The 12512-nt window shown below is 36.8% G+C and overlaps 1 protein-coding gene across 3 annotated transcripts in view; it reads right to left on the bottom strand.

Moving 5' to 3' along the window:
• Positions 1-3137: 3137 nt before the first annotated feature.
• Positions 3138-12512, bottom strand: part of cables1 (Cdk5 and Abl enzyme substrate 1) — a 29080-nt gene continuing 19705 nt past the window's right edge. For all 3 annotated transcript variants that reach the window (XM_077558353.1, XM_077558354.1, XM_077558355.1), the window contains 6 exons: positions 11396-11504; positions 9423-9579; positions 7971-8074; positions 5201-5307; positions 4916-5123; positions 3138-4821 (listed from right to left, as the gene is read on the bottom strand). In XM_077558353.1, the coding sequence (XP_077414479.1) occupies positions 4681-4821; positions 4916-5123; positions 5201-5307; positions 7971-8074; positions 9423-9579; positions 11396-11504 (826 nt within the window). In that variant the 3' untranslated portion in view covers positions 3138-4680. The remainder of the gene's footprint in view (positions 4822-4915; positions 5124-5200; positions 5308-7970; positions 8075-9422; positions 9580-11395; positions 11505-12512) is intronic.

Here is a 12512-nt window from a genome sequence, read left to right as displayed (position 1 = left end):
GACATTAGTTATGCAATGTTTGACTTATGCGTGGATTCGGGTGTTGGGAGGATGTTGGCTGTTTTGCCTTATTGGCTAGAATAACATACACTGATTTTATTTTTTTTATTTTATTTTTTTTTTTTTTATGGTATCTGCACCCCAAAAATAAAACTCGTAGAATTGGCCTCCTTACTGCAGTGAGGAAATCTGAGCACTGTGGGGCGCTGGAGTTCATTACACTGCAGTGAAACGAATCTGAAGTGGCCTCATTGTATTATTACACACACGTACACAAAGGTTGAGTACTTGTATCTACTTTTTTTTTTAAGTGTAGATTTAATACAATGAATGAACACGTGGAGTTGTGTACTAGAATATAAAACATGCCTTCAGTTTTTCACCTTTTGTTTTTAAGTACATAACACCACGTGTTCATTCATTTGATGCCTTCAGTGAAAACCTACAATGTGAATAGTAATAGAATCAAAGTAAACACATTGAATGAGATCTGTGTGTGTCCAAAAGTGCAGTTTTTGTTTCTTTTCTCACATTTTTAGCCAACTGCAGTACTTCACCCCCCCCACCCACTACTTCTGTGATGCATGCAGACTATCACTTATTGATGCACTGAGGGTCCTCTTTCCAAATCTGGCTAGCATATTAAAATATTAACTTGCTTATGTAATAGTTTGTCTTTGTGCCATCGTTAGGGCTTGACTCAACTTCGCAGCAGATCATTTCAACACATGTAATCAGCTGCTCAATTTCTGTATCGAATTGGTTATAAGGTGATACTATATTGTTGTATAGAAATTGTATACACAATGCAGTTTTAAATTAATATTGTGTAGTGTTTGGTCCGGCTCATCTGTCTGGATGAACACGTTATGAAAGACCAATCACATTTGTTCTGATGGGCCGTCTGCCAACTGATTCTCTCAAATGGCTGAATGGCTCACCCTCGTCTCGGCCATTAGATAACAGGACTCATATATGGAAATGATCCGTTGATTTAATTATGAATTATCTAAGAGGCATGGCAGGAAACTTTATTTGGTCTGCCTTAGATCTTTTTCTTGCTATGAATAAGCATAAAAAACTGTTAGCATCTGAGTTACTTTATTTTAAAGTAGTGCCTGACCACATAGTACAATGTTAAATCCTTATCGAAATTCCTTTGTGTTCTCTGAACTTTGGTTGCTATGTTAGCCTATTAGCATTGTATCAATTCTCAGTACACATTAGTATTTAACGTCGGACTAGCACATCATTGGTGAGTTATTTCACAGTTAACATTATTAGAAGTACACGCAGGTTGTTAGCATGCTAATCTTAAGCCTTTTTATTTAACATTATTACTTAGAAGTCCACACAGCTGTCCGCTGTTAGCATGATATATGTTAACACGTTGCACATGTTGTCACTTTACATTTTGTTAAGGCTATAAAGCCTTTTAATTTATTTAAATATTTAAAACTGTTGCATATAAGGCAAGTACACTCACAATAAATCTTTCACAAATCGTTAGCCTGATAGTAATAATATACAGTAATTGCTAAAAAAACAAAAAAACTAGAGTTGTGTTCTTTTTGTTGAATATTTCTATCATCCAGTTCATGATAATCTGTAAAGGTTGAATTGAAGCAACAGGACTCAACGTGCTTTTTTTTTTTTTTTTTTTTTTAAACACCGTTTTCCAAAAACATGTAATATGACATTGGCCACTATGTTATTAGACAAAGAAATGTCAGTTACAGATTTGCGACGTGTTCCAGTGCCATTAAAACATTCTACGGGAATTTTTCTATTTATTATCTTTTGCTTTGAACTTATTGATATGACCTTGAGGCCCCTAGCAGGTTTATTAATAAGTAAGTGTGAGGAGTTTAATGTGCTGCTTTGCATCACTGGTTTGCAATTACAGTGGATTCCGTTGTCTCTCATCGGGCTGGAACAAAAGGGATTAGGTAGCCCTGTTGAACGTGAAGACGATCCCATGGACGTCATGTGGCCGGACAGTAGCTCTGGTTACTTTCCCCTAAATAAATTAAAAAGAATAAGAAGCAAGGCCAAATAAGTGTGCTAATATGCTACCGTGCCCCACATTCCTGACCGCCGTGTTTACCCGGGAAAAGTCCCGAGTCACAGCACGATGGCTGGAAAAACGCCACCTCAGCCAAATGTTATGTTCCAGGCAAAGACAGACGGCATGCATTACATGCCGCAAAAGGACGTTCCACGTTTTCACAATGATGCTTGTCAATGGAAGCCTTTATGAGCCGCCCAGGGGGGGAATTAGGCCGTCAATGGGTCTCACTAAGCCGCATGCGTCCTTGCTGTTTGTTTTGACCCGGGCCTTGTTTACGTTGGAGAGTCCACGTGACATATCTATCGTAGTCACAACAGTTGATAAGGAAGGTAAAAATAAAACTTGGGAATGATGTGAAATCTTTATTGATCTGCCTGCCCTTGAGCCTTTTTGTGCTTTAGGTTGTGTTGTATGTATACCAACTGTTTGTGTGTCACAGTTTGTAAGTAAAATCCACCTTAGTGCTTTCTCCAAATCTCACCGTTGGCATTTCATCCCGGCTAGAAGTCACAGTAGAAATTTCCTTGCCACTTTCTCAACTTGGGTCGCTCCATTTTTGTATGTTAGCATTTGATCAATTCTCATTAGAAATTGTACCATTTGATAGTACAAAGCAGGGTTTAAATGTTCATTGATCTGCCTTGGTGCCTTTTATGTATCCGGGATGCTGTCTTGCTAATTGCTAGTATAGCAAGTGTTAGCATTTTGATTCTCATTTGTATTAGTACAGTTCAACACCGTTTAGTGTAAAGTTGGCTAGCTCTTTAAAAAAAAAAAAAGAAGAAAAAAAAGCCAGAAGCACTGTTTCTGTAGTAAAACGGAAAATGGCAGTTTATTGTCACAATGTAGCAACCAAAAAAAAAAGTTATCGATTTGACAAGCAAAGTGATTTATTTACAAATCATAATCAAACAGTAGTAATTGTTGCCCTTTAGTCTTCTTAACTTCTGAAATCTTTGGGGTGTGCCAGCAACAATTAAAAAAAAAAATTCCACTTGAAAATAACCTCTCATGACAATATTTTATTTCTTTTTTTATTCTAAATCAATGGAATTGCAAATATGTCTTAGCTTTTTGCATTTTTATTTATTTATTCCTGGAGGGAGAATACAATAACACATTCCAAATCAAGTGAATATTTATTAGGGCCTGAGCACCAGACATTGCCAAATATCCTGGTAAATATTTTATTATTATTATACTTTACTTGGTGGTCCCAAACACAACCTTTCCGCAAAATTCACTCTTTAGCGCCCCATGGAACAAAAACAAAAAAACAAAACCTGACATTAATTGACATAAAATTCAGTGGCTGTCTCAATCATAACAGAACACACGAAAAAGTCAAGAGCAGAAAGTCTTGATGTTTTGGTTTAAAGCAGCCATTTTGGGTCAAATTCCATTCTTCTTTATTGACGTCTACCCAAATGAAGCGATATCCTTAAAAGGAACCCCGATTGTCATGACAAGTTTGCTCTATATTATTTATTTGGTTGTTAATAACAACTATGAGATTTGTTTTTCAAGAATCATTTCCAGTTTAGTACATGTTGTAGAAACTTTATTTGGACGTACGCCGCCATTGTTATTTACGTCGTGGCGGCAGGCTCTCTGTTAGTCTCAAGTTAAGCCTGTAGCGTTCCTAAAGAAACAACATGCGATCGGGAGAGCCGCCGTCCCTCACTTTGTGCGCTCGTCATTCGCCAGACGCATTCAAGAGTTTTAATCGTCCCTTTAGGAACGCTACGGAGCCTTACCTTGCTTTTTTTTTTTTTTTTTTGGATAGGCGTTTCACATTGCTCAGCAGGGAGCCTGCCGCCATTCTACGTCACTATGCACTGAATGCGTTACGACGTAAACAACAATGGCGGCGTACGTCCAAATAAAGTTTCTACAAAATGTATTAAACTGGAAAATATTTTTGAAAAATAAATCTCATGTTAGTAACAACCAAATAAATAATATAGAGCAAACTTGTCATGACAGTCGGTAAATTAAAAAGCTTTTTTCCCTATACCACATAATCAAATCTTCATCATTTTGAGGTTTTACCATGAAAAAAAAAATACTTAATTGCTCTTTCAATGATTAGCAAAATTGAGCACACGCTTGAAAAAGTCTCAAGAACCCAAACCCCAAATTGAACTTGCAATTTGAAGCAGGTATTATATTACCTTTACGCACCACTGCCACATACATCCTCTGGCAACCACAAACGACCACCCCGACCCCCATCCATAGAGCACCTTAAGGTGCTAGAGCAATACACTCTAACATAGAGCACATGAAGATAAGACACTGGTCAAAGTGAATGGAATAGCACAATGAAATGAAAAGGAGAGGAAAAAGAAGTCTCCTCATGCATAAAACTAGAAAAGGTCCGACTGTAGAAGCAAATGAGCTGTCAAAAAATCTTGTTGAAAAAAAGTGCACTTCTTAAGACGATCCACAAGCAATCATACGCAAAGCAGATTGATGATTAAAAGAAAAAATCAATGAGCGTAAATCTGAAATATACAAAATGGCGGCGGGTGAAAAAAAGAAGTTCTGCAGCAGAGCGGGTACCAAACGGTACCGTGAACAGAAGTAGGCCCGTGGGCCCACCGGCGCTACGAGGTCTGCAGCAGGCGTCTGTAGTGCGGCATGACCTCGTGCTCGGGGAGGTGCAGGTTGAACTCCAGCGCCACCAGCACGGGGAACTCGAAGGCGATCAGCTCGCGCCGGTTCACGCGGAACCTCTCTTCCAGTTTCTGCAAGATAGATCAAGAATAATAAAATGATCACGACCCCAAATCATCCAAATATGTATATTATGATGTGACTGACTGCGTTGACATCTCTTACGTCAATCAGCAGCTTTACTTCGTGTTTCTTGAGATCGCCGCCTATCTTAGCCGCCAGCAGGACGCAGGCCCCCGTGCAGAGTTTGCGGTTCTGCTTGTTGAGCTTGCCCTGCAGCACCAGCTTCTCGAAGTACACGAAGGCCATGGCCACCGTGGGTTCCTCGTAGCCGCACTCGCCCTGGGCCAGCTTCTTCATTTCCCGCTTCAGGCTAAGATGAGGAGGCAAGGGAAGGGTGTTTAACGGGGGGCGGGGGGGTTTGGACGGAGCCGCTTAACGACGTCCTACCTTCTGATCTTGCTGAGCGTCAGGCGGATGTGAGGGAACTTCTCCTTGAAGGTTTCGTTCATGTCCTTCTTTAGGTCGGAGGGTTTCACGTACTCTATGATCGTCGTCTGACAAACGCGAGATTTTATTGGCGCATTTTTATTTTGTACAACTGCATTGCATCATACTGACAGCTGTTCCTAATTTATTTATTTTTTATCAATACATTTCCATTTTTGTTTCAGTTGCTATCCTTTGGCTTTTTTTCAACTCATTCACTGCCATTGACAGCTATAGACGTCAAAACTTCATTTTAACTATTTTTATTAGTTAAATTTTTGTTTTCCATTTTTGTTAGCAACTGTATGAAAACCTAAAAATTTTTTGGGGTACATTTAGAACACACATAAAATTTGTGAGTTAACTGGTGAAGTCATGCAATTAATTACGATTACAAATTTTCATTGCCTGATGCCCCAAATTTTTAATAATCTTTTATTTTTATTTATTATAGTAAAATTAGGGCCGTCGCGATTACAATTATTAAACGTAATTAATCGCATGACTTCACTAGTTAACACACGACCTCAATTTAAAAAAAAATATATATATATTATTTGTAATGTTATTTTAAAGAATTTTTTTAATCAAAAATAAATAAATAAAATGAATCAAAACATTTATATCTGTTCTAATACAAAAAAAATCTAGGGTTTTTTTGTTAACAAAAGTGGAAAAAAATGTAAAACTAATAGAAATAGCTCAAATGAATTTTTGACGTCTATTGCCGTCAATGGCAGTGAATGAGTTAACCATATTGTTATGTTTGGTTATGTTTTTTGTTTCGTTTATGTGTTTTTTTTAATTAAATTTTTCTGTTTTCTATATATTGTCCAAATAATATCTATATACCCAGTAAGAAATATAATAATATAGAATGTAACTATTTAATACTCTATTTTAACATGTTTTCCTGCTAACTACATTTAATTGAAAAATCTGATGCAATACAGATTTCAAAATAAAATATATAAAATAATATTTTTGGACAAAAAAATGAAAACATGCTATAGAATTGAACAAAAAAAGAGCAAAGTCAAATACAGTAGTTTCTTGTTGACTTCATTTGAATATATATACAGTACAGGCTAAAAGTTTGGACACACCTTCTCATTCAATATATGATTTATTTTCATTCTCACTGAAGGCATCAAAACTATGACAACTAACGGACACATTTGGAGTTAAGTACTTAACAGAAAAAAAAGGTGAAAATAATAAAATGATTACATAAATAAATAGCCACTCTTTTCACTGCTTACTTTTTTGCACATTCTTGGCATTCTCTTGATGAGCTTCAAAAGGTAGTCTCACCTGAAAGGGTTTTCCAACAGTCTTTAAGGAGTTCCCAGAGGTAAGAATCAAGTCAAGAGTATGCAAAAAAAGGAATCAGAATAAAGGATGGCTATTTTGAAGGATCTAGACTATAAAACATGTTTTCCGTTATTTTACCTTTTGTTCAGTTAAATACATAACTCAACATCAGTTCACACATAGTTTTAATGCCTTCAGTGAGAATTTACAAAGTAACCAGTCATGAGAATAAATTAAATGCATTGAATAAGAAAGTGTGTCCAAACTTTTGTCCTGTACTGTATTTATCAATAAGAATTATACAAAATAATATAAATTTAAAACTAATTAAATATAATAAAATGTGGGTGGGAAAAAACAAGGAAACACAAACTCTTTCCTGTTCATTTCATTTTAGAATAAAATATTTCAAAAAAACATACAATAAATATACAATTAAAGTGAATTAAAATACAAAAAAATTCAAATACAATTAAAAAAGGTACACAAAATTTTTTCGTGTACTTGTGCATGTCGCAACCAGTAATTTTTTAAATTTAAATTTTATTATGTTTTAAAAATATATATTTTGGAATACTTTTTGTTGCTGATAGACTGCTCCACACTTCATCCCATTTATCAGTAAAATAGTAAAAATGAGTGGAAATGTGAACATTTACACAAGTCGATTTACAGTATGCGTCCCTAAATTGCCTAAAATTGCAGGCAAGATAAAAAATAAAATGTTTGGATCCCTTCTACTGAATCTGACTGCAGCCCCCAAAACAGACAGAAAAGGCTCAAATGTATTAGTAAACATTGACCGCAAATTAGAACTTTATAAAGGCTGCTGAGTAACACAATGGAACTAAAATGCAAGAGGGGTTCCAACACACAAGCAAATACAAAATGGCCTCAAAAACGTCATAAACAAACATAAAAAAAATCCCACATTCACCATAAACCTGACCTCCCACCTTTATATTGAAAGTGTGAGCGTGGAGCAATGTGAGGAATGTACGGCTTCCACAATGGCCATTCTTGTGTAACGCTGGCTGGCCTTTTGCAATTGGAGGAAGCGAAGAGAAAATAAAAAAACACAAAACAAAAACACAACCTGGCTTTTGACGGCACGTTCAAAAACGCTCGTGTAATGCACGAGTCATGTAACATCCGCTCTGCATTGGGACACAAACGTCTGTGTGAATCAAGTGTGTCATTATTTTTCCCGAGTTTGACCATGACTGATTAAAACAACATCCTGCTGGCTGACTTTCACACAAATGAGCCGTTCAGACTTTATTGTCCTCTGTGGGAAAATGACCAACGCCTAATTATAAACACTCCCTGGCTGATAGCATCGACCAAAATGTCAAAACAAACGCATTCGAGTCACTCGTGCGACTTTTGGCACTCGGTGTTGCGTTCACTGACTCACCATGTAGGATGGAAAGATGAGCACTCGCTTGTGTTTGCCGCAAGGCCACTGAGGGTCATCCAGAAGATTGGGGTCGTACTCGCGAAAGTCGCTCAGGTCGTTGCCTGATAATGACATCATAAACAACAACAATGGGACTAAAGGAAGCACATCCTCAAATTAAACTGAAAAAAGCTGGTAGGTTGTAATAAGTATTCATTAACTCATTCACTGCCATTGACGGCTATAGACGTCAAATATTCATTTGAACTATTTCTATTAGTTAAACTTTTTTTTTCGACTTTTGTTAAGAGTAAGAAAACCTAGGGAAAAAATATTGTACATTTAGACCAGATATAAAATTTGTGATTAATCGTGAGTTAACTGTTGAAGTCATGTGATTAATTACAATTAACTAAATGTAATCGCTTGACGCCCTAATTTTTTAATAATCTTTTCTTTTCTTTTTTAATAATCTTTTTTTAAAAGAAAAGATTATTAAAAATTAGGTCATCAGGCGATTAAAAGTTTTAAGTGTAATTAATCGCATTACTTCACTAGTTAACTCAGAATTAATCACAAATTTTATATCTGTTCTAAATGTACAATAAAAAAAATCTAGGTTTTCACACTCTTGTTAACAAAAGCGCAAACAATGTTCAACTAATAGAAATAGTTCAAATGAATTTTTGACGTCTAAAGCAGTCAATGGCAGTGAATGAGTTAAGTAAGGGTTTTCAAATGTTTGGGTTCAGGGACTACTTTAAGGGGAGGGGCTTCCTCATACTAGAACCCTAACGTTGATTAATCAGATGTCCAAATGCCAGTTATTAAAAAGTTGCCTATCCCCCCCACCCCCAAGGAAATTCTAAGATAATGATTTTTTTAAGAAAAAGAAAAAAAAAGATTTAAGTTTTATTTTATTTTCAAGAAAAAAAGTATTTCGTAAGTCCTATTTTTCCAAGACAACCGGTATTACATATTAAAGTCAATTAACGAGAAAAAAAGAATAATTAGTTAAAAGGTGAATTTAAGAAATGCAACTTTATCCTCAAAATTCTCTCTAAAAAAAGAAAGAAAAGAAGAAAAAAAACTATACTATAAATTGGACCACCGCATTCACCAATTTTCTGGATTATTTTCTCATGATTACAATTTTTTTAAGTGGTGGGCAAACCCCCATTTTTCGTGTCAAATGCTGTTTGTTGTATGTATACCTATTTAAAAAATAAATAAATAAATAATAATAATCTATTCGCAGGCCATGCCGGTGCCTTAGTCAAATTCCAAAATGGCTGCATTACGATTCAATTTTGTCCCTGAGTGATTTTTTTTGTGTCCTGTGTCCACTAAATTTCATGTTAATCAGAATCCCATCCGTTGCTAACCAAAACAGCGGCACCTAACAAATCACATAAACAGGCAACAAGACATAGAGTGAGCGTAGTAAGTGGTGGTGAGGCGTTTACCGACCGGTGTCCAGGCTGCTCTGGTTGCTGTTGGCGCGAGCCAGGCTAAGGCTGCGATGGCTGGCGTTGCGAGACTGCGAAAAGGACGACGTGGAGTCGATGGTGTTCCTCCGCCCGCCCAGCACGTTGGTCGGGTACAAGAACTGTGTGTACGACACCGTCTGCACACACCAAGGTTATTCAGGAATTTGAACAAAATTAAATTTCAAGCTCCCATAGTATGAAAATGCACTTTAGTGGGGTTTTCTATCAACGTCCGCGACTTTTTTAGTTTTAGCTTTCTCCTTCTTTCTAAAATTTCTCAAAGGACTGTTTTGTTAGTGAAAGCCTGTTCAGATCTGGATTTGCAACACGTTTAAACATAATGGATCAGTCCCAACAGTGTGACACGACTGTAAACGGGAAAGATGTAAGTTGAACATTTTTGATTTAGCCTTCCTTGCTATCCTTTCTAATAAGCGATGTGCATCTTCTACCATATTACTGGTGTATTTTTAGTGCCTTAAGTGGGAGCTACATTTGTCGTGTGGAGGTTGTTTGGTCACAAGAGGTCAGATTTGATAAAGGAGACGGTGGTTGGATAATATGAATATAGATAATGGATAATATGACGTATTGTTTTGCCAAGATACAATCCGCGGTGGTTCATCTGCCGTGACTGGCAACTCGCCACCTTGTTGGCATGACTTTGTGATGCTAACCGGCCGCTAAGTGGTTTCGACGAGACGGCTTGCACGTTGCGACCGCGCAGTGGCCTAAATGTGCACACTTGTTTTATTCTTAACCGCTTGTAAATATCTACAAGCATTCACGGCAAAATAACGTTCGCGGGAAATTTGCCGGTTACTGCAAAATAACCATTGCCTAAACAATCACAATCTAACGCTACAACATAGTCTCTATAGTAACGTTATGCTACTTTTTCTTATGGTAAAACGTTATGCCACTTTTCCACATATTAAAATAGTTGTCAAATGTGTAAAATACATATCTGTATTGTTCTTTTCTTCTGCTCCCGTGGCCGGTCATTTCCATTCACAACATTAGCACATGGCTACCGTGACCGAAATCACTTCCCCTTCGAGAGAGAAGGGTGTGGCCTAGGCGTGGCCTGCTGCAGCTATTTACATAAAAGTGACACACCCCTAAAACAGGCTGTTTTGAACGGAGCGTTTTTTTAGGACAGTGAAAATATTAGATCCAAAGTCAATTTTGACAAATGCATGTCACAGACATGTCTTTTACACATTTGAGAACTATTTTAGTATGTTAAAAAGTTTAATAATATGGGACCTTTAAAAAAAAGAAAAAATGAAACTGCATCTTCATACAACCAAAACCAATTCTGATTTAATTTTTATCTTTTTCAGTTAATATCATAAATGAGCTTTCGGGGTTCATTTTTATTTTTTATTTTTTTTAGTATTTATTTTTGCATTGCTGTACATCTGTAGCTACAGGAGAAGGAAGGTCAATTGTTTGAGAATTGTAGTTCAGTTTGCTTTATTAAACAATGCTTAGCGACCCATTTTTTATAATCTTGCTCTTGACAAATACTCCATATATTAAAAAATAAAATAAAACTAATACTAAAATGAACCAATAAAAATAAAGTAAAACGAATACTAAAACAAATAAGTTAAAATTAATTAATAAAAAAAGCTTACTACAAAATGTAATTATAATTAACTGATTTAATTTAAAAAAAAAAAACTAACTATAATGAAAAATTCATAACTATTATAACCCAAAACTTTTAGTTGCAAAATGTGCAATAACAATTTGACTAAATCATTGCTGTGGCAACTCCTGATGGGACAAGCCACCACTATTTGAGTTTATTTTTCATAGATTTAATTGAAATTATTAATCACAATTTCACGATTTTATCACATCACAACAAACCAGGCTTATGGTGTAAATAATGACTTAGTTTAACTGATTGTTTTTTTTTAATTGAACATGGTTGTTTCTCACCTTCCCGTCAGCCCCGAGCTCGACGCCCTCGAGTCCAATGACCATCTCTTTGGCGCTGACGCCTCCCGACGGGTGTCGCTGGCGCCCCGCCGCCTCCATCTTCACGTCCCTGATGATGAGCACAAAACCTTTACAGCTACTACTTTTTTTTGTTTTGTTGTTGCTTTAACTGGCAGCCGGCGAGTCTTTGTTTGTGGCGTTCTCTTTGCGGGTAGCTTAAGTGTCCCTTCGGGAGGGAACATTTAGGCCATTGACTGAAATGTCATACGGCTGCAGGAGGTCAATGGAAAGAAGGAAAAGAAACAGGGGGAGGGGCTTCCGGCTCACTTCTACGAGGAACTATTATGAGAACTAGAATGGGCTAACTCCATTTTATTATTTCCAAGGTCTAGTTCCAATTTTGACCTTCACAGATTGATAGAATATTCGTTTAGCTTGGGTGGCAGTGTATCAGCACGTTACAGTACAGTGGACGTCATTTCAACAGACCCAGAACCAAAGGAAGGAGAAAAAAAGTGTCCAGGCCACCCAAAACGGGCCTTGTAAAATAGACGTTTGTCTGTGAGTTCCACAATTCGCCACATCACCAGCAAATGGCGCTGTGGCGCCATCGACAATTGGGCTGCTCTTGTTATAAACAGTAGACTAGAGCTACTGGCTAGGCTAAAACACTTGGCAATGTAGCGTTCATGTTAGCGGTAAAGATAATAGCATGGACATTAGCTTAGCATTGCGGTACATAAACACACAGCTCAAAAGGAGCGTTGACTATTCACATTTATGGATGTTTTTCTACTCAGGTGCTAGCTTAAGGTACAGTACACTTTTTTTTGTAAAGCCCTTATCTATGGCGTCTTAATTGTAACAGGTGAAAAAACAAGTACTAACATTGCGACTCAAGAACACAAATTTACAATTCTTTTTTACTTGTACAGGCCATTTTTAAGCTATGAAAAAGTATTAACAAAAATGTACTGTACTGGTTGTTTTTAGGCCCTCCAAAATGTACTTCGTTATAACGGACCACCAATTTTACTTTTATTATCTTTCAAGTCACGTGTCACAGCATATTGTCGTCAGAGAGGAAAATCTGCGCACATGTGATGAAGCCATGTGG

This window comes from Vanacampus margaritifer, chromosome 2, assembly GCF_051991255.1.
Source record: "Vanacampus margaritifer isolate UIUO_Vmar chromosome 2, RoL_Vmar_1.0, whole genome shotgun sequence".
NCBI classification, from domain to species: domain Eukaryota; kingdom Metazoa; phylum Chordata; class Actinopteri; order Syngnathiformes; family Syngnathidae; genus Vanacampus; species Vanacampus margaritifer.
Note: the sequence above shows the minus strand (reverse complement) of the source record. Positions and strands in the feature narration are given on the sequence as shown.